Source organism: Syngnathus floridae, chromosome 14 (assembly GCF_059516105.1).
Source record: "Syngnathus floridae isolate MCC-2025c chromosome 14, RoL_Sflo_1.0, whole genome shotgun sequence".
NCBI lineage: Eukaryota > Metazoa > Chordata > Actinopteri > Syngnathiformes > Syngnathidae > Syngnathus > Syngnathus floridae.
The window spans coordinates 13,697,670-13,725,611 of NC_142426.1; the positions used below are offsets into that span (position 1 = coordinate 13,697,670).

General features: G+C 43.2%; 2 protein-coding genes and 1 long non-coding RNA gene across 5 annotated transcripts; 1 reads left to right on the plus strand and 2 right to left on the minus strand.

Moving 5' to 3' along the window:
- Positions 1–459: 459 nt before the first annotated feature.
- Positions 460–5,384, minus strand: LOC148387921 (annexin A13-like). Of its 2 annotated transcripts, none has more exons than XM_088395695.1 (11): positions 5,200–5,384; positions 4,384–4,459; positions 3,916–4,010; positions 3,672–3,839; positions 3,189–3,222; positions 2,851–2,930; positions 2,363–2,431; positions 1,814–1,915; positions 1,658–1,733; positions 1,457–1,569; positions 460–1,276 (listed from the first exon to the last, which is right to left on the minus strand). In XM_088395695.1, exons 1-11 carry the CDS (start codon positions 5,212–5,214, stop codon positions 1,157–1,159), a joined length of 948 nt encoding a protein of 315 aa, XP_088251821.1. In that variant the 5' UTR covers positions 5,215–5,384; the 3' UTR covers positions 460–1,156. The 2 variants fall into 2 exon arrangements, with proteins under 2 accessions (XP_088251821.1, XP_088251820.1); XM_088395694.1 differs by having other exon boundaries at positions 3,672–3,842; positions 5,200–5,382.
- Positions 5,385–6,032: 648 nt separating this feature from the next.
- On the plus strand, positions 6,033–26,835 carry LOC148387922 (uncharacterized). Of its 2 annotated transcripts, none has more exons than XR_015862712.1 (3): positions 6,033–6,221; positions 13,779–13,865; positions 23,921–26,835. It is a non-coding gene; the product is annotated as an uncharacterized LOC148387922 (long non-coding RNA). The 2 variants fall into 2 exon arrangements; XR_015862711.1 differs by lacking the exon at positions 23,921–26,835 and adding an exon at positions 14,393–15,569.
- On the minus strand, positions 6,289–26,441 carry gpr158b (G protein-coupled receptor 158b). The gene is made up of 13 exons (XM_088396958.1): positions 25,169–26,441; positions 23,556–23,661; positions 18,211–18,313; positions 16,081–16,292; positions 15,551–15,619; positions 13,771–13,880; positions 13,339–13,577; positions 12,168–12,306; positions 11,277–11,382; positions 9,747–9,893; positions 9,375–9,618; positions 8,687–9,243; positions 6,289–8,617 (listed from the first exon to the last, which is right to left on the minus strand). Exons 1-13 carry the CDS (start codon positions 25,999–26,001, stop codon positions 7,676–7,678), a joined length of 3,807 nt encoding a protein of 1,268 aa, XP_088253084.1. The 5' UTR covers positions 26,002–26,441; the 3' UTR covers positions 6,289–7,675.
- Positions 26,836–27,942: the final 1,107 nt, after the last annotated feature.

Here is a 27,942-nt window from a genome sequence, read left to right on the forward strand (position 1 = left end):
AGGAATCTATATCTTAAATCTAATACGCAAGTTTCATTTTTTGAATTCAACTACTGAAAGACATTGTAAGCTAGTATATCAATTTGAAATTCATTCTACATTTAATTTGTTCATCAATTCAAGGATTAGTGCTACCATTACCCTGTTTTATTTTGCTTTGAATGTCTGCTTGTTTTTTTTTGTAATATACAATATACCACAAACTGTAAAACAGAGGCAGGCTGAAAAGTAACAGTCATCAAGTTTCCAGTCATCAGAATACACCAACATACTTTTGATAGTCTAGTGAATGAATTTACTACATGACAATGCAACAATCTATCACCATAGCCACTAAATTTAGATTTAAATAACAGAATTGCATACATAGTGAACTATGTTAACAGCAGTCTAACCATCCAGTGTTAGTGCATTAAATGAAGACGACTAGGTTGGTGAGAATTGTAATTGCATACCACATCAAGTGAGAAGATTGCAATTTATTTATTAACTGTGATTACGAGGGTTTTCCAAAAAAATCCCACAGGCATGAAGGTGTCCCAAACAACAGTGTGCAGTGCGTACCTAAACAGGTGAAGGGAAGTTACTGTACTCGCCCATTCGTATATTGTGATCAGTCGGCACTTTTGTGTTGTGGCAGAAAGTACCGTGGCATAGCGACAAAAGAGATACCTTTGCAGCAAATTGCACTCCATTTGTAATGCAAGCAAAAACAGTGTTTTGACACACTGAAGTGTCTTTAAAATGCCAATTGCAATTGACACATTCACCGGCTGACACAGTAAATACTGTACTCATGTACTGGCTAATACATGTACTGTATGTCTCTCAAAGCTGGGAGTTCATGTTGATAGAAGCATTTAGGCAGTATATATAGATATAGGACACTTTCCACTGAATGTTAACATTAGAGACACATTTAAATGGCAGTAAATATGTGTCAACGTCTTGCCGCAAGGACGCAGGTGAGAGAGAGTATGTCAACAGACAGCGAGCTAATAAAGAACTACAAGTTCAAGAGGAATGTGGTGATGACACGCAGGCAGGCAGGGAATGAGTGAGTGAGTGAGGGAGTGAACAATGGGCTTGCTTAGAGGAGGTAGAGAGGAAGATACACCACTGTTTAAATAAGGCCGTTTAGAAGAAGGATAGTGTTTCAGTGCAAGATCTCCAGGAGGAGACGTTTGAAATCTCCGCCGCACTCGGCATCCAGGGCATCTTTTAAGGTGACGTCATACTTTTCCAGGTACATGTCCTTCACCGTCTCCAGGTCAATCTGATGGATCATTGTGCCAACAACGCACAGGAGTAAAAAAAACAAGTGTTGTCATACTCCATGATGTCCAGAGGCATGAGCATGACTTTGTTTTTTAATCAAGTGAAGGAGCAGATCTGCTCCATCTTTGTACCTGATGACATGTAACGCAACCGTGGTTGCACACAAATACACACGCACCTCAGAGCGGCCCACGATCAAGCGGATGAGTGTGTCCTCATCGGTGCCGAGTCCCTTCATAGCAGCATTAAGGCGTCTCGCAAAGTACAGTTGAGGGTTCTTGGCGCACCGAACTATTCAACACACATCTTGGATTAGAAGACGTTTTCAAAATACCGTGTTTGCGGTTGTTCGTCTGACCCAATACCGCATCTTTATTACCGAGAGTGACGTAACAGTCCTTTAGGGTTCCTGTGGCCTCAGAGTCAATCGTGTCCAAAATGTCGGTCCCTGATAGCTTCAAGACAAAAATGTGAGACTTTACTGACTGGCATTACACACAGATTCTGCTCCAGAATGAGTGTGTGCCCGACTTACAGCTTCGTAAGCTTTAAAGGTGGCCTGGAGCTGCATGTAGTTTCTGTGTGTGAGGATGTAGCTGAAGGTGGACTCATCTGTCCCAAACATGCCTTCCCCTGCCTGGTGGTTACCATTAAATGACAGCAGGAAATCGTTCGCTTCAATATGGAGCTCATTAAAACACATTTGGCTGACAGCACTTTTTGGGATTATTTGACGCATTGGGAGTTAGATGAGAACCAATCAGGCCCTAAGATCCCAAATACGCTGTTGGTGGACATCTTCTATATCATCTCCTAAAATTGAAATATTTTAGATAGATCTTGTACCTAATAACTGTATATATACTGAGGAATACTTTGAAGCCACTGTAACATTATACACGGTGTAACCATTTAATTGAGTGATTCTTTCTCGTACCACTAGAGAAAGCTGTTGCACCATAATTCAAAACCTCCAAAACTGCCCAGCTGAACAGATATGTCACAAATAATTGTCCTGTCTGTCGTTTCAAAATGCCAACACGAGCAGAAAAGACCTGTTTTGTTCAATCTTTTCAAAATGTACCTCAAACAAAGACGCGGCGTCCTGTTCGGCTAAGCCCTCATCCACCTCAAAGCCCTCGTCTCTGCTCGCCTGTAGACACATTCAATGATGAAGATAGAGAGATTCAGTGAGAAGTAGAAAAGCCCAAGCCATGGCTTAAAACAAATATGGACACACATTATGTGGGATCATAAATAATCATCTGCAAGGCATTTTCCAAGGACATATTTGGATGGCACATTTCTGCGGACACGAGTCATACTGTGCTTGTCATTTTTCACGAGGGGAAGGAAACGGGTGGGTGTGAAAGGGATGAAGTTGGTATGCAGGCGGAACAATGATGTGATGTGTGTCGCCGAATATCTCAGTAGGCGAAGAAAAGCGCGCAAAGCTATTTTGTGGAGGTTATCGCAAGGGGAGATGCAATTCCAATTTGTCCTCCGTTTTATTGACTCGTTTTGAAGCATGATTATTCCACATTTTGGTCAAGTTGAATCAAACGAGTTTACCTGCAGGAGCGCGATAAGGAGGTTCTTCACGTCTCCGCTGGTGTCATCGTCAATGTCAGCCTCCAGGTCACATTCAAGCACTGCAAAGTTACAGTTCCTCCTTATAGTCCTCTAATAAGTACATCAGGTAAGATGGTGTACAGACTTCCCCCCCCCCCCACAGAGACATCCTCTAATTGTGATCTGTAACTTTTGGCTCTATATTAAATCGGGATAGACTTGGTCAATGTTGTGGGAAAAAAAAAAAGAATTGTCTACAGGCTCCAACATCATGTCTCAAAATAAAATTGAGGTGAATGGATGAATATTTAGACAGTTCATCCAAAAGAAGAACTTACCCTGGGCATAGGCCTCTTTGTAACTGTTGATGTCCTGATAGTGAAAAAAAGACAAAGAAAATTGATAAACATTTCATTAGAAATATGAAAGCTGCCAAGAGTCCAAGTTGAGAGTCACCTTTTTTAAATTCGACTACTCTTGTTGGGGTTGTAGTGGGAATCTTGTAACAAATTCAATTTATTGTCTTGAATTAGGATTGTGCTCTGATTTCTGTATTCCGTGGCTCTTTTGAACAGCATACACTTTGCATCAACTGTATTCACAACTATAATAGTTGCTTGCTCAGAATTTTGTTTGAAATTCAAGAAACGCTATTTTGCCAACATTTAGTCAAGACCTTTAGCATGTCCAAATATGGAAAACAAAGAATCAGATCTTGGATATGTTAAAATTAAGACCGAATACTTTGGATTGCGTTTTCAAAATGCTCAACCACTTTGGTGCGCTGCCAAAGTGATTTTAGCATACGTATGTTGACAGACCTCATTAGTGGCCGTGCACAGGATCTCCACAAGCACGGCTTCATCTGTGCCTGCCCCCTTCATGGCCTTGCTCAGCTCCTTGGCAAAGAAGACATTTGGTGGGTCCAACATGGCCACAATGGCCTTCTCAAAGCTGCCAGTCAATTCCTTTTTCAGGACCTCTTCTAACTCCTGAAGGAATAGGCACACTGTAACACAATGTACTGATGATATGAAACAGAAGGCCAGATGAGGAGGTACTCACATCATCGTACTTTTCAAAGTAAGCTTGCTTGATTTCCACACGTTGGACTGCCGAACGATTGGCCAGGATTTGAATGATGGCTTCTTCATCCGTGCCTGAAGGAGCACATTTCATAATGAGAAACGTCGGTATGCACGCAAACAACTATTCATTTAATGGTAGTCTTCAACAATTCTAACGTACAACGACAGATAAAGACTTTTGGGTATTTTCCGATTTTTACGAGAATTGTTTTGAACATTCTGGAGAATTTAATGAATCTTTGTCAGCTTTTTATGAAGGATTTTTTTTTGCATTTCTGGAAAATGATTGTATCTTTGCCTCAACCCTTGAGACATTCCACCCCCCTCAAGGAAAAAAATCCTAGCTCCGCCACTGCAATGCATTTAAAAACACGCCAAATGCAGATGCGGCATTGTCCACTGTGACCGATCGGGGAAAAGTGTTTTCAATAAATGACATACTCACCTACACCTTTACACGCTTGTCGAATAGCCTTTATGTCAGCTGTAACATCAAAATCCTCAAATGGGACGATTGTGGGCTAAAAAGCAGAAATGTAGACAGGACCAGTGAAAATGTTTCATTTGCATGCCATGATGATAACTAACTAAATAAATAAATAACTAAATAAATAACACTGCGTTCCCAACTTCCTAGTTTTCAAACCGCCTCTTATAATATGATCTGAAACCAGAGGAGGTCTGGTCCTTGGGCGTGACATCCAGGCCCCTTGCAGACTGGTGCAGCTTGAGTGTTGCTGAGTCATTGCCAGGAGCATCCACCCAACTCCTCTCCTCATGCAATGCAGCATATTGATTAGCCCAGCTCATAAATGACTGCTCCTTATGGTGGGCAACTCTTTGCAAGAAATGTCCATATTTTGTCATTTGAAGAGATTATCTAACACTTGCTACAGTCATACTTTGTTCCACTGTGGCTTGTGATATAGTAAAAAAAAAAAAAAAAGTTTCTCTTCTCCAAACGCCAATGAAACCCTGGTGCGCAATTTGTCCCTTACTCAAAATAACAAGTTAAACAGGTTAAAAGTTTACAATACGGTGCTGAGGGACAAGTGCATCATTTGAAGGGAACTGACGTGAAACTCCTCAGTAGCGCCCTCCTGAAAAGCCCACAATCTTTTGGACATTGAGGTGCACATTCATCTTGAAAAGATGCGCATCAAAGTACCAAAAACCTGAACAGCACGACGACCCTCATTCTATCAAAACGATAAGAACTCGCCCTGAACGACAATAAACGCCCAAGTTTGCAATTCCTTACCTGGACGTTGCCCATGATGGTCCGTAATCAAGTGCGTGTTGTTATAAAACCACAACAAGAAAGGTTGTAAGTGGGTTTGTTGTGTGTTCGGATTGCGAGTGTGGAGTTCGTGGAAGATCTAATGAAGAGGAGTGTCAGGTGCTGCAGAGAGGATCTGCCCAGTCCGGTTCTGCAGGACCGACGTCACCACTTTAAGGGGGGGAGAGTGGCGGAAGGAGAGAGCGCACTTTTTGTGGGTTAAGTACAATGTAAAAAAAAAAAAAATAGAATATCATGGATATGATCAACAGATAAATAATAAAAGACTTCTCAGGCTCGTTACGTCACTATTGTATTTATTGTCAAAGCTTCATAAACAGATGCTGTATTGAATATGTCCACAAGATAGCAGTGTTGCACAGCACCCCCTAACAATGTGCCTGCCGGGGGGTGAAAGAAAGCAAGCTCCAAATGAATTTTGCTAAAGTTGCTTTTGAAAATGAAAGCAGACTTTAATTGTCCCTAACTGGCTGTGACTGAGATGGAGGCTACCTCACGTCTCACCCAGTCAGCCAGAAGGTATCATAGTTTTGTGCGTGTGTCTGTGTGCTCGCCCCTCCCCTCCCCTAAACCCCCCCTCCCCTCCCCTCCCCTCCCCTCCCTTCCCCTCCCCTCCCCTCCCCTCCCCTCCCTTCCCCTCCCCTCCCCTCCCCTCCCCTCCCCTCCCCTCCCCTCCCCTCCCCTCCCCTCCCCTCCTGTGTGCCCATGATGAGTTTGATTATTCCCACCTGCCTCTTGTTACCTGTCGTGTATATAAGTCCTGTCTACCTGCCTGCCCCTCACTCCCTGTCGGTCAGTCGGTCGGTCAGTCAGTCTGTCATGTTCTTAGTTTGCCACTTCAGGTCTGTTTCCCTCGATCCCTCGGTCCACTTCCCTCTTCCTCCAATAAACCAAGCTGGTCCAAGCTGCACTTGGTCGTCCTGCTCCATGCTCCACTCCAATCCTGATAGAACGGGCTCCAGCCACCCTAATAAGGACAAAAGGTAAAGAGAATGCATGGATCGAAGAATGATAATATTCAAGTATTAAGTGAAACAGAAGGGTGACCAGTGACTTTTAATATAAATATTTAATTCTGAATTGACAACAGTGTATTCATTGTGTATATACATGCAACACAATATGAATAGTCACACAGAAATAAATTCCCACATGGATGCTTTTGGGAGTAAAACCAGATAACAAGCATAAGATACTGGACGGAACATATCTTATTTGATGGCTGACAGAAAAATATTAGTGACAATTGAAAAAAAAAAAGGTCGTGGACATCGGTTGCATCTGTGCCGTTTTCTAAAAGCTACACAAAACAGCGGTGAAATTGAAACAGTCATTTTGAACGATCACTCCTTTTGCACAGAATATTTTGTTGATTTTGGGCGGTAAACCTTGCAGGCTCATGACACACGTAATTTATTTAGTATGACAATGGGGTCGAAAGGTTGACTGTTGACGATGTGGCAGTACCACAGAAAATGACCAAAAACCCTATGCCGTGTACACAATTGAAATATGTGCAATGTAAGAAAATCCATTCAAAATAACAGAAGTGACACAAGATTCATAAAATATTATTCTGTTTCAAAAACCATTAGGAAAAGCAAACAGCAAGCAAGATGACACGAGCATCTCTTAGTGATTAAAATGAAAAAGCCAACCCATAACGCTCTACTCTGAAAAGGAGTATATTGGGAAAGCCTTTTCGTCAAATGAAAGCTTTTTTAAGGGATGCAGAGAGTAGAAAAAGATTGCAACTATTTCAAGGAATTACACAAAAAGAGAAAATCAAGCCTCATGGATGTGTCTGTAACTGATCTACAGTATTTGTGTAGAATTAATTAATGCACAAATATGGTGCATTAGAAGACAGATAGATACTAGAACAACAATAATTCCACTGTTGCAACAAGTAAACCGATATACAGTCAATAGTTACCACATGCGCTGGCTTTTCTAAGGTTCCGACGGAAAACTGGACAACAATGTTATTCTCAACTTTTTCGAAACATGCGCCATCGGCGTCATCGTCATGCTGTGAATCAAGTATTGGGTCCTGTTTCACACAGCTTCTATTCAATATTTTTTGTGTGCGTGCATTAGTATTCGTACTGTAAGAAGATCCCACTAGGACCATCAGCTCTTCATGGAACGCATATATCAATATCTGAAAAAATGATTAGATGAAGCATTCATTGTTTGCATGTGTCAAAAAAGATGAAAAAAGACTCGTGTCAGCATATCATGATGGAATAAATGTGGCAGTGTGCAAACAAAATATTTGCAAAACATAAGATCCAGATCGAGTTGTTTAGCTATTACTTGGGATCTGGCGACAGGCGCCAGAAGTGCTTCTTGCATTAAAACCAGTAAACTTAGTCCACTTTTGTTTGTGTCGAAAAGCATTTTAGTTCAACACATCTCAAACGGGAAAAAGACATCATGCCCTCTCTCCAGGGTCCTGAAAGTCCCAGGGACATACGTCAACCATTTTTGGCCCGCTACCAACAGGTTTGTGATACTTTTCTTTTTTCTTGTCCGTGGAAGTTTCAGTCTGAGCAAAAGTGCTGTTTGAGGCCTCCTCGCTCTCTGGCCTCCTCAACTCCACCCCCTCTGGGTCTTTGCCGGAGCTCCTCCGTCGCTCAGAGAGCGGGCCGCCGCACTCGGACGACTGGCTAAGGCGCCTTCTCTCCGACGGCTGCTTGCCGGACGAGCTCCGTCTTTCTCTGTTTTTCTCCCTCCCTTTCTCCTTCTCGCCTTTGTGGCCGGCTGAGCAGGAGCCTTTCCGTTTCTTCTTGTGTGCGGAAGGGCTGGTGCAGATCTTCTCCTGCTTAGGCGAAGGCGGGCTGTTGTAATCCCACGGGCAGATCTCGAGCATCAAGGAGGGAGGCTGCAATAGGCTTCCGGTGGACTTGGAGTGGTCCGAGCGGAGCGCCTTGGGTTTACCGTCGGTCGGCGTGACGCTCTTTTTGCGTCGGATTCTTTCTGGGGAAACGGACTCTGAAAGCTTACCAAGCATAGGCTGCTCCTCAAAGTCCCAGGGGCTCACATCTGGCTTGAGCGGTAGAGGCGACTTGGGTCCGCGAGATTTCCGTGTTTCCCTGCTCTCCTCCCGTTCCCCTCCTTTATCCTTGGAGCGCCGTCTGGTCGAAGTGGACTGCCCAGATTTCAGTCTCTGCTGAGAGCGACTGCATTTGCCGACGCTGGAGCTACTACTTCCTCTTCGGCCTCCGTCGGTTTCCTCTGGGGCGATGGACACGTGTTTCTGTGTCTTGGCTTCGGAAGGCGTTTGAGCTTCTTCCATCTCCCACTGACAAACTTCGGACACGTCGTACAAGTTCCTGCCGGTTTCCGAGCAAATGGACGGTTGGCTACCGCTCACCTAGAATCGAGGGAGAAAAGAAATTAGCGTGAAGGCCTCAACTATTTTGCAGCAATCCTCCTAAGATACCTGCTGCTTCATGATGCCCATCTTCAGAGGTGTCTTGGAATATTCCACGGACTGGCTGACGATCATTTTGGGAAAATGTTCAGGAGTCTCGTCCACTTCTGACAACATCCTCCCCTCCTGCCCCTTCAGCCCTTTTTTGCTGGCATCTTCCACACTTTGTGTTTTGTTGCTGAGCCCGGGCATCTTCTCCTTGGCGCTGGCAATCACACTGAGAGACTTCTGCATGATGGAGGTGCGCAGGTGCACGGGTTTCTTTTCGTGCGTTAGGTTGTGAACGCTGGCCGACTTCCAGAAGAGCGGAACCGACTCGGTGGACTCCGCTGCTTCCAGCTTTGATGGCGGGGCGACCGGTTCCTGCTGCTTCTTGTAATGTTTGCGACCGATGAGGGAACCGAGGAGAGAACACTCTCCGCCATTCCCCACCGGAGTCATTTTGTCCCCTGCCACAGAGCCGCTTTGACTTCCCGTTTCATCATCTTGCTCACAAACGTGATCGTAGCTCAGCGACTTCTGCAGGCTTATGACTTTGCTCTTGAGGGAATCTTCTTGAGGTTTTCCTAAAGGGAGATTATTATGAGATGATTATTATTATTACGTGTGACTTTTTAAAATTATTAACACGATCGTACGTACTCGTTTCCAATTTAAGAAACATAGCTACAGTAAAGTCCCAGCACCAAGATCTCACCATGCTGACTGGTCTCCACGTGGTTCCTCCTCAAAGTGCTGCGGTTGCTACCGTGTTCACTGCCATCTTCTCGGCTACACTGGCGGTGTATGTGCATGGTCTCCGGAATCTCCGTGATTCTTTTCATCAGGGTACGACCGAGGCCCTTTTTGGAATTGCGTTTCTTTTGGAGATGCGGGTTGTTGGCCAGCATCTTTTTGCGTTTGTAGACTTCAAGCTGGGCATAGAGTTTTTTCAACTCCTCCTGAGAAAGGTCATCCATGGGTTTTTTTGGGTTTTTTTCCCTCTGTTTGTCTTGTCCTGTGACTTTCTTTAGCATTTTTGAAGCAGCAGAAAGAGCATGTGAAAGCTCATGAATGTGTGTTTCCTCACCCGTATGTCCTCGGGGTCCAAGCTGTGCTCGCTCCACGCTGAGGTAATGCTGTTGTTGATGTAAGAAGCAGACCTTCCGATGTCCAGCTCCTCCTCGTACGCCTCAGTGGCAATATCGTCCCGAGCTTGAGTCTCCTTGGAAAAAAACTAAGACAAAAAGTCCCGTGACATTGTAACCAAAAAGAAAACTATTTATCCTTGTAATGATGATGTCAAAAATATCCGCAAAGGGAATCTGAGGTGTGACGGCATCGAACAATAATTTCCTGCAGTAAATATGCTAGATGGATGGTCGGAAATTGAAAAGCTTTCTGGTCTGAAATTAAATTTGTTCTATTTAGACAAATGAGCCATTTCTGCTAATAACATTGGCCAGGACAAGAGCACTGCAAATATTTTATTATTAGAAAAACAAAATGACTGAATACATTTTTCTAATCCTGTTACTTATTGACCGGGGAAACATGATGCCATCTAACCTTTTCACCGGAAATGCTTCACAGAGTTTGTGGTATGCTAATGTGAAACCAGTAAAAATGCACAGCCTCCAATAAGGTCCATTAGTCTGGTCGAAAGAGAATTTCTACTGGCATTTCACACACAATAATGGATTGCATGCACAGATTGGTGTCAAACATCAGGCTCGGGGGCCCTCCATATATCATTTTATGTGGCCCGCGAAGAAAAACTGCATCAGCTTTGTGTCAATACTAATATTGCAAATTAACGTCACACAAGCTTGTTATTTATATGTTTGTTGTGTAGCCTATGCTGTATATCATATAAGATGAGGTCATAATAGCCTTCTGAAAAAAATGGTTTGTTGCCATCCCAGCATGCAAGTTTGAACAAATATTATTGTCAAACGTTTTTTTTACTGTACTGGATATTTTTTTATACTGTGAAAAAAAGGATTGGGCAGTCTTATATCTTGTATTATCATACATAGATGATGGTGTCATGAAAGTTCTTCTTGAGCAGTGAAAGCGATATTTAGGCCAGCCTGAGAAACCGATGCAGTGTGAGCTTCCCGTTGCGCTTCATTATCCCAGCCTACTCGACGGACTGCAATGTCTGAGGAGCCTAATTAAGAGCGAATGAAAGAAGTGGGAACGTTGATGGTGTACCGCTTTTATCACACAGCGGGGCCATTAAATGTTTTCCATCAGACGTAAGAGATTGCATATAAATACTAACATGGGGATGCTTAGCGAAATTACAATAATGACTAACGCCATTTGAATGGGTTTCCAGCGCAGGGCAGGATGCAAATGTGCGTCTATGATTTTGTCAATGTACGTATGCTTCAGATGACTTCCATCACACGATGCTGCAATTCAGCATCAGCCATTATGGAAGCCCCCCTGTGTAGATTATGAGAGTCATTAGACTTCGCTTCACCTTTGGAACCTGAAATGATTAAAGTGCAATAAAGGATGAGCCAAAACTCTTCCAAAGAGCCTCCAAGACTTACAATCTGCTCAAGCAGAGGTGGGCACAGTGCATTAATTACAGATAATGGAGTGATACCTTTGGAACAAGAAGCACTCCCACAGTCACAGTGACAGTTAGATGAGTGTGAGCGAAGATCAACATCAGCATCCAGTCAGGGTGAAGGCTGGGCACCACAGAGAACCTGCAGCGACACAAATTTTCTGTCCGAGTTAAAAGCCAGATCAGCAGAGAGCTCTTGCAGTCTTTGAATTCTGCTCTGTCAGACATCACTCGTGTTTCCACAACTATAAACACATTTGAAGTATTTCACCCTTCCATATTGTTCATTTTGTTATGGGAAAAGAATTGCATTTAGACTATTGTAAATTATATCTGGCTGGTGATGTTTACATTGTGCGAAATAGGTGACAAACCAAACACGTACGTATGTTGAATCAAAATGTATGGCCACTATATTGCTTATTGTAGACCAGAGTATTTTTCTTTCCCCTTCATGTGTCGTTTGGATCTGTTAATATGCTTCAACTATTTGGGATGCTGCATATAAAACAGTCGACGCATTCATTGTCCTTTGTTGTTCATGTTTGGAAAGCACATGAACTAGAGAGTGAACAAGTGGAAAATGCCACAAGCGCAGGTCTCGCCCCTTCCTTTGTGTTTTTGTCCAATGAGATGGCTGCATTCTCTCTCCCACATGCATCTTTTTGTCTGATTAGTTCTGCTACATTTTGTCCCAAGGTTCCTGTCAGCGGCTGTCAGGCTATCCTTATCCTTGTACGTTGTCTTGTTTGCTTGCACTTCTACTTTTGCAGCAAAGTTGTAATTTATATATAGTATATAATTTGTTTCTGAGACCTTTGTCTTTCATTCCTGAAATCTGACTCAGACCTCTGCATGTTCTTAAATGTCAAAACACAGGTAAATTGAGATTTTGCTGTTGATTTCATGATAGCTTTGCGCGCCCACCTGATGATGTGGAAGACGGCCGATAAGAGGAGCTCATTGTAGATGGCCACCGCCATGTAGCGCGTTTCGTGGAAGGCTGAGTGAATCGTTCGCACGGCGTAGCACAGGTAAACACCCCACAGCAGAAAGAGCAACTCGGCTGGGAAGCAAAACGAAGAAATGGAATTCCAATGATGTGGAAACACTGCCCAAATAATTTCAGTTATTTTGAAGTAACCCCTTACATAGTACCTATTTGAACTATAGTGAGCATTCAATCACAGGAACATGGAAACTCCATTTTACTTGGGTCTATTTTAGCAACACATATAAAACTTGCTGCATTCTAATTTAATTTCTTGATTTATTATTTGATTTATTATAATTTATTGATTTATGCTTTCCAAATGGCACTATGAACTCTACTGTCAAATCTATAGAGTCTATCAATTTGAGTCTAGTATTAATCCTGAAAAGAATCTGTCTAATAATCATCAAACTATACGCTACTTCGTCTCAGGGTGCACAGGGAGCTCCTCTTGTAGCACAACAAATCAAACAGACGCTTGTTTACTGCTGATATTCTCGTGTCTATTGTTAGAGTTTGGGGGGAAAAAAAATGTCTTTACAGACAGATGAGCGTTCCCTCGTCGGCAATATTACAACAAAGGCCAAGTCACAAAGGTAATTTTATGACTATGACAGTTTTTAGAAGCAGCTTAGCAGGGGACTTCCTGTTGGAAGCATAAGATCAACACATGAGTGTTCTCAATGGTTGCCATAGCAACTAGCTGCTCCCTCATTTCCTGTTCTGCTTACAATACATGCATACAGATATTGTCGTATTTAACGTCACTCATTCTATTCAAAGTCCCTGCTGTGTGAGATTCTGGCAGCTACTTCATTTTCATCTTCAGTATACGATTCTGCTCTTTCTCTCCTCCAGGCTATAGGAACACTTTTTTTGCACTTAAATAAAGCCGTATTAGCTGACATTATACATAGCGGAATTATCGAGAGGCCAAACAATTCTAGGAACACTTAACACCGTGTTTTTTTCAGACAGAGTAATCAAACATTTACCAATACTGAGAATGACAGATAATTGGGGGGGTAATTTCTTTTTTTCGGATGCGGGGTGCATTGCACACATTTTACACTCAACACACACGGCGTTGTTGAACTCCCTTACCGACAGCCATCATGTAGTCCCAGCGGTCAAGCAGACACATACTAAACTGCAACCCCTCCGATGAAAAGCCGGCTGTGATTAAGGCCCGACTCAGCTCCGGGTTCTGGCACGCAGCAGAAGTCCAGGCCACCAGGAACCACAACACCACCAATAGGATTATTGCCAGCATCCTCAGAACTCGCCAACTTGTCATGTAGGGTGTCCTTTGTGCCGTCCGTGACAAGAACACCTTTAGCACTCTGAAAAAAAATAAATACAGCTCAAACGAGGAGATGGAGAACATTCTGACCTAGCTGACCTCATGAAGCACTCACACAGAAACAAGTGTGAGTCTGAGTAGAGACTTTGTATGATATAAAGTGAAAGTTCAAATTTGCTGTTTTGGACTCCGACAATATTTTCACGACAATATTTTTCTATTTGATCGTTTACCTGTACAGCTTGAGGATGATGGTGCCATACATGATGGCGAACCCCAGCAGGCGAACCCATCTCAGGAGGATACAACGGAACACACTCGGGTGAAAGTACAGTATCATAACCTGAAACACACAGTCCACACCTTCAAAGAATAGAATTCAAATGAAATGACATGGATGGGATTTTGTTTGTTGACCACCAAACATCCATCTATCCATCCATCCATCCATCCATTCTCTGAAGCGCTTCGTCCCCACGGGGGTCGCGGGCGTGCTGGAGCCTATCCCAGCCGTCATCGGGCAGTAGGCGGGGGACACCCCGAACCGGTTGCCAGCCGATCGCAGGGCACACAGAGACAAACAACCATTCGCACTCACACCTAGGCACAATTTGGAGTGCTCAATCGGCCTACCGAGCAAATTTATATTAATGATTGTATAAAAAAAAAAAAGAGTTTACCCCAAAGCACCAAATAAATAAAATAAAACAAAATAAGCACAACAACAACTAAAAAACTGCTTTTTGCTGCTTTGTAGCTTGTCAATTCACATGACAAAATGTCTGCGTTTGTTTTTAATTATAACCCTGTTGTTTTCATTTGCGTTTCCTAATCTCGATCTGTCTGTCTTCATAGCAGCCATTGCAGCCGCATGACAGAGCCACGACACCATCTGACTTTTACAAACAGCAGGCAGAATGAAAGCACTCGACGTTGTACTCCTTCCAAATTCTCAAATCTTTGCAGCCTCATAAACACACTCATCGGCTAGCCGTCGTTCTGTCTACTCTGAACACAAACGTGCAGAGTCAAGCAGACAAACAGTGTCACGCCCTTTCCTCCATGCACCAAGTCACTGGAGATTTTTTATATCAGCGGCAGGGAGCGGTGGTGGCCCTCTTTGGTTTGCACTCAACCAACTGTGCCTCCTCCATCAATTAATCAGCGGATGTACTGTATTTTTTAAAACAAGCAGTGCTAGAACTTGATGGACTGTTTAAAAATGCATTGAGCACCAGAATGGAGCAGCTGTGCCATGCTTGGCTGAGGACGCTTGTGACACAAACTGTATTTTCTGTGTAACTGTACGGGCGAAGAGGCAAGACATCAAGGTGGGTTGAAGAGAACCCGGGGAAAGGGAGAGTCACATTTAAAAGGTAGCGGGATGACAGCAAGTGCAGAAAAAAAGGAACACGGCTTTTCGAGTTGTGCACGTAGGAGAGTGGAAGCGTATTTGGGGAAAGCTATTTTTAGTATCTTTTATCCACCTGGGGAAACAGAATGGATGGATGCAAACTCACATTCATCACGTGAGGGTGAACTGCTGCAGCATCAAGAAATAACAGGTGCAAGATAATACTCCAGCCACATCAAAAGATGCACATGCCTTTGGTGCTCAAATGATTCTTCGGATTAGTATTTATTTACCTTCAGACGGACGGGAATTTTTTAACTTGTAATTAAAATTTGACGTAAAAAGTATAAACACACACATCGGTGGTGGTGGTGGCTATGTTTACTTTTTAGTCTTTTTTTTGGGGGGGTTAGAGGGTGTCACAAATTTTCACTTAGAATAAATATTTTATTTGTCATCTTGAGTTGCTTCTAGTGTCCCTTTTCCCATTTTTTTTTTGCTACTTTACAAATTGCGCATTTAGATCCTTCTTTTCCATCACAGTGTGAAAACTGCGTGACCCTTCCGCACATACAAACCCACGCAAAACAGTATAACTTTGGGCAAATAAGAAGTAGCAATAGCCTGACAGATGAGTAGTGCAAATGACATCTACTTACAGGGAAGTACAGCAGTAAAGCCCCAAATAATATTGCTTCCAATAGAATGAATCCGGAAGAGCGGATACTCTGTACAGGAGGAAAGACGGGAGTCAGGAGCAATAATTATAGCACAGTATTTTCAAAGTGCAAAGTGTAATCACCCTATTTGGTTGGTGCGTAGATGGGGAGGTGTGTATGCACGTATACAAAGATGAAAGTTCATTCACGTACATGTCAAGTAAACAAATGTACGTATATATATATATATATATATATATATGAAAAAAAGATCATGCTTAACTAAGCTACAATAGGTTGCTGGGTGGGCAAGATGGAAAGGAAAACACGAAAAGGTTCAGGTTGCTTTTTTGTTGCAGTCTTCCATGAGTGTCGGTGTAAGAATGAAAACATCACAATTTTATCTTGTGGGGGTCATTCATGTCATCTGCTTATGATGAATATGTGCTGAATGAAACACCAAAGGACATGGTATGTTGATGTTCACATTGGTCATGTACTGTAGGCAGGTCCAGTTAAATGGACCTTACCTTATTTCTTCTGAAGTGGTAGACCGCCACCATGCTGGTCAAGTCCAGCACCATGCACAGAGCTTGGAAGGAGGCCACAGCCAGTCGTAGACCGCTGTCCTCCTGGGCGAGGCAGGGTGTGTTGTCTCTGCAGTAGGGACAGCCCACCCGGCAAGGTAGGCACTTACTCGCAGCGTCGGAAATGTCTTCTCTGTGAGAGCCCTGCACCTTACCTGAGAACAGAAGAGGGCTTGGTCAGACATTGAAAGATTGATGACTTTATGAACACAACCAAAATCCTTCACAGTTGGCGGGCCATTATGACTGTCAACGCTTTATATTATATACAGTATAAGCTACACAACAAACTGATGAAGAACTAGTTTGGAAATCACAGACTGGTAAAAACTCTTCAAACATTTGAAAAAGATGAATGTGATAAAAAATTGCTAGCAAATTCTCTATTTTTTTAAAAGTGAAGACAATTTGTAATTTTAATATTGACACATCCTGCTCTCCACACCTTTTTGGAATTGTCTACACTGTTTGTACTATGTGTCCTCTCTGCATCCCTTGCAGCCTGGTCAGCCTCCCATCTGTGGTCTCTTCTCAAGGCTTCTCATTTCCCCTAGCTGGAGTTTTGACTTTTTCCTTGCCCATCTAGGAGTTTAAGATCAGTTTAAGATCAGGGGGTGTTTGAGAATATTTGTCGTTTTTCACATGTCCTGAGTGTTGTTGTTAGTCACCTAAATGCTGAACAGAGGCTGTGAGTCGAATTCCTTGTTTGGCAGCCTCAGACATGGCAAATAAAAACTCTTGAATCTTGAATATGCAATTTGTCTTGGCGGGACACATAAAATGATGTGGCGGGCCGTATCTGGCCCCGGGGCCTTGAGTTTGACACCCATGCTCTATATCGCTGTCTCGAGCAATTTGTGTTTGTATTTGGAGTGACACTTGAGCAGGTGGATTGGATTGGATTGAATTGATTTGTTTCATGGGTAGCAGTCACCGGTCCAATAAATGAAAATGTCACAGCAATTACAATAAGAAAAATGAAGCTTTAATTAGAAAATGATGAAAGCGAAGAGAATAGAGCATCGTGACCCTGCATTTTTAATCACTCATGTCTGAATTGATTGATCAAGTCTCTTCTCCAAGATTGCTTTTCCAATACATCGGTAGGTTACTCCAGTTGCTTCTCATGTCATTTGTTCCCGAGATACTACATAACCGATTCCTTTGGCAGCATGTCCGTTGAGGCCAGATTAGGAGTTAGTCTATTAAATCTGACGTAAATCCTCCAATTTTTTCCAATTCATTGACCATCTGCTGCACCTCTGAAAAATAGTGCTTAATCAACTTATTGTGAATCGTAGCATTCCTACGGTATGCAAGATTCCAAACTTGACGCTTTTGTCGCTATTATTAGGTGAATTTCCACCGCGGTATTGAAATGATATCCATTGTTGTATAAATGTCATTATTTTGCACGGTTTCTAACAAAGTCATGACATGCTACATCTTTCCCTCACCCTTGTGCCCCTTTTGGCCCGTTGCTAGGAAACAATACCAAACGGTTTCCCGCCCAATCTTATTAGTGTGAACTCCAGGTGTTTACAAAGAACATATCAGACACTTTCGGAGACCTTTGAGTCTCTTCACACAATGGAGCTCACATCTTGCTGCATTACAATAAAGCTGCAGCTTAGCATATCGTCGCCTCGGGGGCGCTGTATCGGTGGAGTCAGGGAGGAGAATCCCCGCAGTCGCTTGATTATTTGGCTGATCCGAAGCAAGCTTCCTGCCCGAGGATGCTGCAGTGCTCTCAGTCAAATAAATGCACTCATTTGATCAGCAGAGGTCATGACACATTCATCCATTTGGTCTGATCCTTTTGCTTCAATACCTGTGCAAGTGCGAGGCTTAACATTTCCGCAGCAGCAAGAACATGACTAACTAGGCCTGCATCCGGAAATTTCCAACCCCCAGGATATCTCTTCAAAGTGAGCACAAAAATATCAGACAAAAAATGCCTGAAAAGGTCGTTTTCCCATAAGTCTCCAAAGGCTCGTGTTCAAATATCAATATTTTGATGTGTCACGGAGCCGCAACATGTATTGTCAAGCTAAAGAAGGATTTGTAACCTACTTTTAAAGCCATTGAGCGCCACACGGCTTGGATGGTAAAATCCTTCCTTGCATTGGCACTTGTATTTGTCCAACACAAATCCATGACCGGCGATTGGCGTGCACTGCGAGAAGAGAAAACAGATCCGAATGCAAAAGGGTTATCGACTTTTTTTCAGCTGCAACACATGATAGTTTTGAAAAAAAAAAATGAATTACAATAAAGAATAAACCACGTATTTTCTATCGGCCTTTGTTGAGTACACAACCAGGGAAATAGGACAGTTGGGCATAATAAGTGGAATCTGCCAGCTCCATCCCAAAATATTTTGAGACTCCATACGTCCATCTATAAAGCATCAAATTGCTCAAACTACAAACCGCGCTCTTGCCCAGTGCGCTTTGTGAAATGAACTTGCTAAAGTTGTGTTATTGAGTCTTCAATATTATCCGCATGCCCGTCAGCTGCAGCAGCAGGCCCGGCCGGCCGGCTATAAACACGCCTGGCGTCCAGGGAAATCACACAGCTTTGCCAAGTAACCGGGACACTAATTCATATCTAAATTAAGAATTAAGGCTTGTTTGCACAATTCCAGCTTCCACATTATTCCGGCTCAGTTCATACCTCGACGAGTTTATATATTTATAGGTTCATACGGAACGCTGGCATCGGTTAGAATGCAAGTTGCAAACGTGCGCTGAAATTAAAGCCGCAATAAATTTGGCATGAATGCTCGTAAATACTGCAAGAGGTCTCTGAGGGGGAGGATGATGTGGGCAACTAAATTGACACGTGGTGTGTTGGCTACAAAAAACAGCTCAGCATCTCACTTGCTTGTGTGTCCAGATAGTACGTGTACTAGATGATGGCTGAAAGGAAGTTTAATAAAGTTATCCAATTTATATTGAGTATACGTACATACCAAGAGCCTATTGAAGAAAAATATTCAAAGCTTTTTATTGTGGATTGTTTATTTCTTCTCATGACTGTTTTTGCCCAATTAGTTCATGATTCTATTTTACAACTGATTGACATGAATTCAATCCTTTGGGTGCACAGGTGTGATAGGAAAAGTAGAAAGATGGATGTCACACTTGAGGTGGTTGAAAAAAAGTGACACAACAGTATAAAGGTTATAAAAAGCAAAAATAAAATTGTCATTTTGGTTTTCTGTATGTATTACATGGAAAAATAGTCCAGCACGCATGATTTGCTTTTACATTGATTCCTATGGGCAACGTTGCTTCGACTTACAAACCCAATGGCAGAACCATTTAAGTTCATAAGTAGAGGTACGTAAGATGCCGTAGCGGAAGCAATATTTAGGTTTTCAAGCCTTTCAAGTGCCTCTCAAGTATAAAATGTTTGTCTTCTATCACAAGGCAAAGCCTTGGAAAACAATGCAGACATAGAAAGACCTAAATGCTACTAAGTCTTTCCAAGGCTTGCCTCATTTTTCTTCGGGCGCAATGAAAAAGCTATCAAGCGATGGTTTCAGGTGCTTCCTTTTATCGGATCCCCTTAATCGGGTGGCACTCTAATAGTGAGCCGTTATTTAATCATTGCACTTTGGATGCAGAGGGGCTTTTCATCCTTTACTCTCCAAGGCTGTATTGTTATTCACAACTAGTCCCAAAGCCTTGAAAAAGAAACCTGGAAAATGTGTTGCTAGAAAGACAAATAGTAAAAATGACTTGTACAACGATTCCGAGGGTTCGCTGTTCGTGACTAAAATCTGCCTGACATCCAGCACACGTTGGCGGAGCGTAGAATTTGTCATCAGAATTTCGTGCATCTGTGCCAGAAAGAGGCAGATATGTACAGGTGATTAATATTTCAGATGCATGCAACGCACATCACAAAAAAATACTCGCTGAGCTGTTGCCAGAATTAATCGCGTGTTACAATCTGCTGTGCAGTACGGACAATGGAAGGAAGCTGAAAAGTGATATCAGCCTCTCACTTTTTTTGCCTTCAGAAATTTAAATGTTTTACATAGAGCACATTTTAATCTCCCAGAAAAATCCAGTTTTGAAATTACACAGTCCTCCTTTCTAAGGACATACTTGGCTTTGAGAAAATGGAGTAGGAGTATTCAAGAAGAGCACATGGAATAAAAGGAGATTGTGAGGGAAATTGCTCCATAAATAGTCATGGAAATGGAAAAAGGAGGTAGTGTGGCTTTGAGTGGCAAACCCTTTTTGCCTGTCATTGCAGTTTACGCTCATTAGCAGAGCTCTGCTTTATCTCCGACACACACACATGTATGTGCATATGCAAACACACTTTTGCGCACCCTAGAAAACCCATCTTGATATCTTCATACGCATCCAGTCTCAATGGCTTGAAGGAATCATGTCGAAGCTGTTGTATAATTACCCGAGTAATCGTGTAAGAGCCCACCCTTTATGACAACTCATCCATAAATGCATGAGCGTATTTAGAACATGATGACAGATCCCACTTTGTCCACTGCCTCTGCGGGAATCTGGAAGAGAAAACAAGAAGACTTGGAAGAGCCTGACCAGGGTGGTGGGGGGAAAAATTAGAGCTGTATAGCAGCCTTTTCCAGCTTTTAATGAGCCGATGCAAAGATCTTACAAGACACAAAAATGTCATCATATGGATTGTTTAACTCGGGGGTGTCAAATTAATTTCTGTCGCGGGCCGCATCGTTGTCGTCCTTTTCCTTGGAGGGCCATCATGATTGTCAATGTCTTCTATATACAGTATAGGCTACAAAACAAACTGACAAAACTTCACGGACCACATAAAATGCTGTGGTGGGCCGTATCTGGCCCTCGGGCCTTGAGTTTGACACCTATGGTTTAACTTGTCAGAAATGTGGTGATTGATCATGTTGAAGATTTGAAAAGATCATGACGATGTTGTGCTCTCTTCAAGCGCAGAACTTATCATGGTGAAAATGCTATCAAAATAGCTACCATGCAGCCTTCAAGTTGAAAAGAGGCAATTGAGTGGCTGCGCATGAACTTGCATGGAGCAAATGAATTGATGAGAGACAATTGGCACAAGTACCATAGAGAAGGAACTTGCTGTTCAGCCTTTTGGGGCTGCTCCTTTAGCATGCAATCCTGACACTTAGCTGTTTCCAATTTTCACCTTTATAATGTTCACAAGAGGTGTTTTTGAGAGTCTATTTGAAGTTTTGGGCAAGTTGAATTATTGGATCTTACTTGATGGCTCGTTCTGTCGTCCCTAACAGTGCCAAGCACAGCAGTTCCCACTACTCTCAATTGACTGAGACACAAAGTTTGAAGGATGAGGCAACATCACATCGGCGAGGTGTTAACATTGCTGAGATGCGCTCGAGCGACACGTCGCAAATAGAACTTTCACACGTTCTGCAGAGCAACATGATGCTCCGTCACATTAACAAGGACTTGATTGTTAGAACTTGGGAGACTGAATTTCAGGGCTTGCTTGGATTCAATTGACTTCCCACAGGCCATTTCAGCAAATGATGTGTTTTAGGAGAAAGATAGAAGCTGTTTCAACGTTTCACCTGCATTTTCCCCCAAAATGTCTCCTCAATGCCTCACTTTATTTTGGGACATCAGCCACTTCAGGAGTAGCCGGCAGGCTGTTGAACTCATATGATAATTTCACCGTATCAAATAGGAAGAGGAGGGAAAAGCAAGTTCAAGCAGCACACAAAGTGAGGGAACAAGAGATGGGAAGCTAGCAGATAATGAGCTAATCCATACAGCCCTGCAAGCGTAAACTGGAGTCTTAAACTGAACATTTGATGAGGATGAATTATTTTTAGTCGTTTGCCTACGGTGACCATTTCACAGTCTTTGCATTTCGACTGTGACTGGTAAATAAAAAAATCACAGCTTTGCAAGAAGGAGGCTTACATCTCATTTGTTGTCTCTACAACTTTCTCTTTGCATTCACTTTGCATTCTGAACATAACTGTGAGATTTTGATCGATTCCTTCTTTGTTGTAAAAAAAAAAAAAAGACGTTTCGATCCAGACACTTTTTTTATGACTGGAATTTCATTCCCACCTCTGTACATCACTGAAAGATATAAGAACACAGAGTACACTCCGCATCAAGTGTTTAAAGATAATGAATGCATTAATAAGGAAAATAGAATCTGATCTGCTTCAAGCTCTTCTGGGCTTCCCTGAAAGATGAGACTCCATATACACGTGACGCTTGCCATACATACTATCTGTTAAAAAAAATAAGAAAAAACTGCCTGTTATGGTTACATTACGTACTAATCAAATGATCTGGTCAAGTAGAATTCCTGATTTTGTCAATACAAGTTTTCTCTTTCAACACACGCAGTGTGTGGCCACATCTTGAATCTCACCTCCTACGCGCCTACTCAAAAAAGATGAATAACAGTGATGACTAAGTTGCCAGTGAATCACCGAGAAATGCGCTGTGCGTTAGAAGATTCGTCAGATGAGGAGAGAGAGTAAGCGGTTCTACAACGTGGACTGTCACGCCACCAAGATCCCAACAAACACAAAAATTCAAATACGTGATGTGTGGTCTAGTGCACGCTCCTAGAAGTGAGGACGAGATACCCAAAGACAAAATCTCCGAGGTGGGCTGCTGTTGTTGCAATTTGCTGACAAAACTATTACAAAAAACGAGTTTGACACCCTTAGCTGAGAGCAGAGGTGTCAAACTCACCTTTTGTTGTGGGCCGCATCGGAGTGATGTTTTCCCTCATGGGGCCATCGATGACTTCAATAGAAATGAATGGGTGTGAAGATTATCACATACAACAGAAAAGTTCAAAAATGTTCCAATTCATTTTGAAATTGGGATTATAACAAAAAAATGTTGCAATATCTCAATTTAGAGTTTGGGCATTTTAACAAGAAACATTGACTTGACACTCATGATTTTGATTTTGCAGGCCACAGAAACTGAAGTGGCGGGCCGAATCTGGCCCCCGGCCGGGCCTTGACTTTGAGAGCAATAAAACAAACCAAAACATAGAAAAGCAGAAGGCGGGCGGGCACATAGACAAAGAGCATAGTCAATTATTCAAAGAATCTTGATGCAATCCATTACACAACATTTATTATACATCATATGGGCGGCGACATGCCATGTACACATGAGCAGCTCCAAAGCTCCTCCCCCACCGGGGTCAAGGAGGTTTGTCGGTTCAAACTCCTCGGCACTGACATGAAGGTGGAAGCTAATGCGCAAAAAAAGATCCTCACATACTGACTGACAGAACATGGATCGTCGCGCTCTAAAAAGTGACAAAACTCGATGGATGACGTCCATCCATGGGTACCTCGGCGTTTGGATTTTAAAAGAAAACAAAATGCAAAAGTGTTGGAAAGATGAGAACGATGCAGCACTTACTTCCATGCTGGTAAGATTGCAGCGATGTGTCCCGGCAAACCAGCCACTGTCAGAACACTGGTCAATATCCACATTCTGCAAGTTCACGTCCAAACGAACAACACCTCTGGAGAGGGGAAAGAGCAGACAAAAGGTTATAAACAATTCTAAACCATTTCTAGTTCATCCTAGAAAATAGGCATCACTGTAGATCCTTCAAAAGGCCAAGTGTCCTGAATCTAAACGGGAGTTTTAAGCATTGCTCATAATGTGATTTGGTGTTGAAAATAAGTCCCCAGTGTCACACTTTGAAATGTCCCCTTCTCCTTTTCTCTTTTGTGTTTCCGTGGATGAGCCTGACACCCGCTGTCTCCATCTGCCTGCAGGGAAGTGGAACAAACAAGCATGGAGAGAGGATTTCACCGCCACCACCACTCCATGGGGCACAATGAGAGAGAGGAAAGCAGTCAGTCAGTGTATGCGTGAGGCAGTCTTTGTTTGACTGAGACAGAAAGCAATGACTTATGACAGCTACTGCTCCATCGCTCGCTGTCACAATGTCTTAATGTAGTGTGAATGTTTCCATTGCATTAGAAGCAAGGGGAAATTACAGCAGATGAAGAAAGGCTTAAGCTTTTCTGTCCAGACATTCTATTTTTAGGAACGTCATCACAGCACTGAGACGGAAGCAGACAAGCATTTCCAGCTCTCACGAACATGAGGAGGAAAGGCGCATTCTCTATGCTGTGTGGCTTGAACCCATACTCGACACCAGTTTGCAATTCGGGGATTGGTGTATTTCTGTAGTATGCAAGGATAAGTCAGGGCTGGGCAACCCACAGCTCCAGACCCTTATGCAGGCAGCTCTTTGATCAACCTCGCTGTGACGTTAGTGTATAAATACTGAGTTTTTCATTTCAATTTGCTCTCCGTTTAGGTTGTTTTATGAAACATTTAAAAATGGTGGCTTTTTGGCAACATGAGTTGGAAATGTTTTTTTTATTAAGATGAATTATTCATTTGATTATTGACTATTTACCGTAATTTTGCCAGTGTCACTCAAAATATGCCGCACAGCCACCGCATTCTAACTAGTAGATGTAACAGCTTATGACAGTAATTGGCCACGACAATAACGCGTAGCAAATATTACAAAACACCTTTCCTGCAGGCTTCCTTTCGAATCCTACTCGACCCGTCTGATTGAGATGCCTCAACCCTTGATCTATTCATTGTTGTTGACTTGTTATCGATTGCCTCACATCTCTGAGTGTTTAAACATGCACAATTGCAAGCCGCTCATCCAAACGGCACTCTCTTTGGCATAAAGCTTGCATCACTCCTTTCAAAGTGTATGCATGAAGAAGACAAGCCCAGCTGTTCCTTGACAGGAGAGCATTTTAAATGGTCTATAGGCTCTTCATTACCAACAGTTTGAAAGAGTCTCTTTTAGAATGGAACCCTGACGGACTGTGGACGGTATGATAAACAAAGACCGAGTGGGGTCGCAAGCATCTGTAAGTGTGCGCTTGTGTATGCTACAAGTGCATATATCCGCCCGACAAGTGCATCTACGTATCGGCCTCATGAGCGCTCTCTGTTGCCTGATCCCACAACATATGTATTTCTCTCACCTGAATTCGAGTGCCGAGTCTCTCTTGAGTCCGTAGAAGCCGGCTGACAAAGTGAGTAGCCAGTAGGGCACGAAAGCCCCATGTTCGCACTCCAGGTAAGGTGCAGACCACTTGATCTGATTCTTCTCCAGAAGGTAAACTCCAGCCTTGGGCTCCGACCCCCTTCTATGCGCGTGTGCTCTCTTTCCATCCCTAAACTCCTTCAACCACTCGTACTCGGGGCTCCTGCTCCTCAGCAGCCGTTCCTGCAGCACCACTTCCTTCTGGCTCCTGGTCGCCTGCAGAAAGACGTGCGGAGTCGGTGCCGGTGCGTCTCTGTGGAAGCTTACCACGGCTCTGTGGATTTTGGGATCCCCCTCGAGCATGCTCCGAACCAGCGCGTGATACCAGTAAATGTCCTGTTGCAAGCTATCCTCCCGGGACCTGTTGGCTTGCAAGATCATGTTCAAAAAGTTGGTGGCGTGCGTCATGGTATCCAGGATGCCGTGCAGCGAGTAGTGGGAGGCGACGTGCAGGCCGCCTCGCAGGCTGCTCAGCTCGTACCTCCGTGAGCAGTTGACCTGCCTCAGCGCGGAGGAGTCGCCGCTGTGGAGGAAAGCAGTCACTACCCTCGGCAGGTCCTCCTCGATTTTGTGCGCCACCACCGTGCGCTCGGTAGCCGACGGCGAGTGGAAATAAGTCGGGTGGTAGTGGGGCGGCGGCGGCTCCCTGTTGATGCCTTGGGTGCTGAAGATTGAAGGGCTTTCGTCTCGGTCGTTTTCCGACCAGTCCACATATCCGTAATTGGAGCCCAAAACAAGCCCCGTTTGCAGAAGCAAGACCAGGAGAGCCATCTTCCTTCGTCTTCTTCTTCCTCTTCCTCTTCTTCTTCTTCAGGGACACCGAAGAGAAAACGCTGGGAAAAGTGCTGCAAGCATAACCAACAGCCTCGCCGATTTAAGGAGCACCGAAAAGAGGACGTGTCCTGCACGATGGAGATACAGCCGACAGTAATTGCCCACTTTTCATTGCACACAGGATCCCCTCAAACAGGATCCCCTCAAACCTCGCATGCACGTCAAGCGTCGTAACTCAATGGAAATCGTGGTTCCTCCACAAACTGGAAACAGCCACCCATTGTTAGAGGTGAAGGATGAAAAGTGGCAAGGAGCAAATGGTTCTTGAAGTTCAGCGCCGCAAGAAAAAAATCCCAATAGACCACCTGAGGTGTCGCCCAGAGCCACGGCAGTGTGTGCGCTGTCTTTTCTCCTTTTCTCACCGCCAGTCTGACGGAGATGGGCGGGGCGTGTGAACGGACTGGAGCTGTCCGGTTCTGAAAGTGGCGCCCGTGGGAAGAAAAATGACAGAAATAGTATCGTTTGATTGTATTGCTCGAACTGGCGATGATGATGAAATATAGGCTCCATCGCACCAATCAATGGTTGGTGGTGCAACATGATGTGTTTAAAAACTTCTCCATCATTAGGTTTTTAAGCGGAAACATTCGGAACTCATCATTGTGCCTTCAATAACAATTCTAATAACGTTATTCAAACAGCACGTTTGGAACAATTACAAAGGCGTTTCAAATTAAAACAGTCCAAAAATACAAAAGGACTACTATTGTTCTTTTCTTGATCTTGAGCCAGTTTATAAAGATAGATTAAAACTAATGTAGGCTGTTCCATCCATCCATCCATGTTCTATAATGATTGTCCATATAGAGAGAGAAGGCGAGGACAAGCTGGACTGGGCCCGTATTTTATTTTGTTTTATTTTATTGTCATCTGTACTGCCATCTGTTGACAAGAACACCACTGCTGTTGGTGTTGTAAAAACACGTCTGGTCTTCTCTGATACTTTGCAGCAATGGTCACGACTGAAGATGGGCGTTGCAATGCCTGGGGTGACTCAGAGGCCGTTGTCATGGCAGTAGAAAGTGCAGATTGCAGAGCCCCCCTTGCTTACATGATGCCCACTACCACCGAGAATGAAGACGGCATCCTGTTTGGCCCAGCTGCACTGGCAGTTACAGAAAATCTTAGATGTAGGATGCCATAAGACCAATGTAAAGATACATGCATTCAAAAAGCAGAGCGATACTGCTGCATAGGAGAGAAAAAGATGACACTCTGCGTGAGATGAGTGCTCCTGACCCTTCGGTTTCATCCTCTTTTACAAGTGCACTGCCTCTCCTAACTCAATGAATATTTCATAGTCATTTGCTTCTTCATCTGCATGCGTTACAACTTGGGTTTGTTCAACCACAACCGTGGGAGAGACTGCACCAGCCATCTTTTATACAAACGTTCTGCTTACGCCGAGGTTTCCTAGGGTTTGAGTCAAGTCAAAAGCAGGTTGGCAAGCAAAAAAGGTTTTACAAGCAAGATACACTTAATTATGCATACTGCATATGAGGTGAAAATAGTTGTAAGGCATTGAAGGATTAAACACAAAATGATTACAGTTTTAACGTGTGATTCGGAACATTTTGTTTGCCGCTAACATTTACAGCCGAGCACTATATTCTATCTTTTCTGGATAAACCACGTTTTTTTTAAACGTTAGGCCATGTATACTTTGCATACAGTTTCAGAATTAAGTCAAAGACCATACCAGCTATACTGAATAGTTAAAAATGAACTCTGAACTATCATATTCATCACCAATACTTTCCGCAAAATAGACATAGACATGTACATTGATTATTCATTACATTAATTTGATTGTGTTTATTAACTATGAGGCTGAAAAACAATAAGCGACTGTTTCCATCACCCAGTGCATATGCGTAT

What these genes read in the sequence shown, in the direction of transcription:
- gpr158b (XM_088396958.1), bottom strand. Translation starts at nt 26,001, where the DNA reads ATGGCTCTCCTGGTCTTGCTTCTGCAAACGGGGCTTGTTTTGGGCTCC. An exon ending in GGACTACATGATGGCTGTCG is followed by an intron (nt 12,307 to 13,338) that starts GTAAGGGAGTTC and finishes TTTGCTTCCCAG; the next exon opens with CCGAGTTGCTCTTTCTGCTG. An exon ending in TGGGCATCATGAAGCAGCAG is followed by an intron (nt 8,618 to 8,686) that starts GTATCTTAGGAG and finishes CCTCGATTCTAG; the next exon opens with GTGAGCGGTAGCCAACCGTC.
- LOC148387921 (XM_088395694.1), bottom strand. An exon ending in TGTGCACGGCCACTAATGAG is followed by an intron (nt 3,223 to 3,671) that starts GTCTGTCAACAT and finishes TTTCACTATCAG; the next exon opens with GACATCAACAGTTACAAAGA. An exon ending in ACGCCGCGTCTTTGTTTGAG is followed by an intron (nt 1,916 to 2,362) that starts GTACATTTTGAA and finishes GGTAACCACCAG; the next exon opens with GCAGGGGAAGGCATGTTTGG.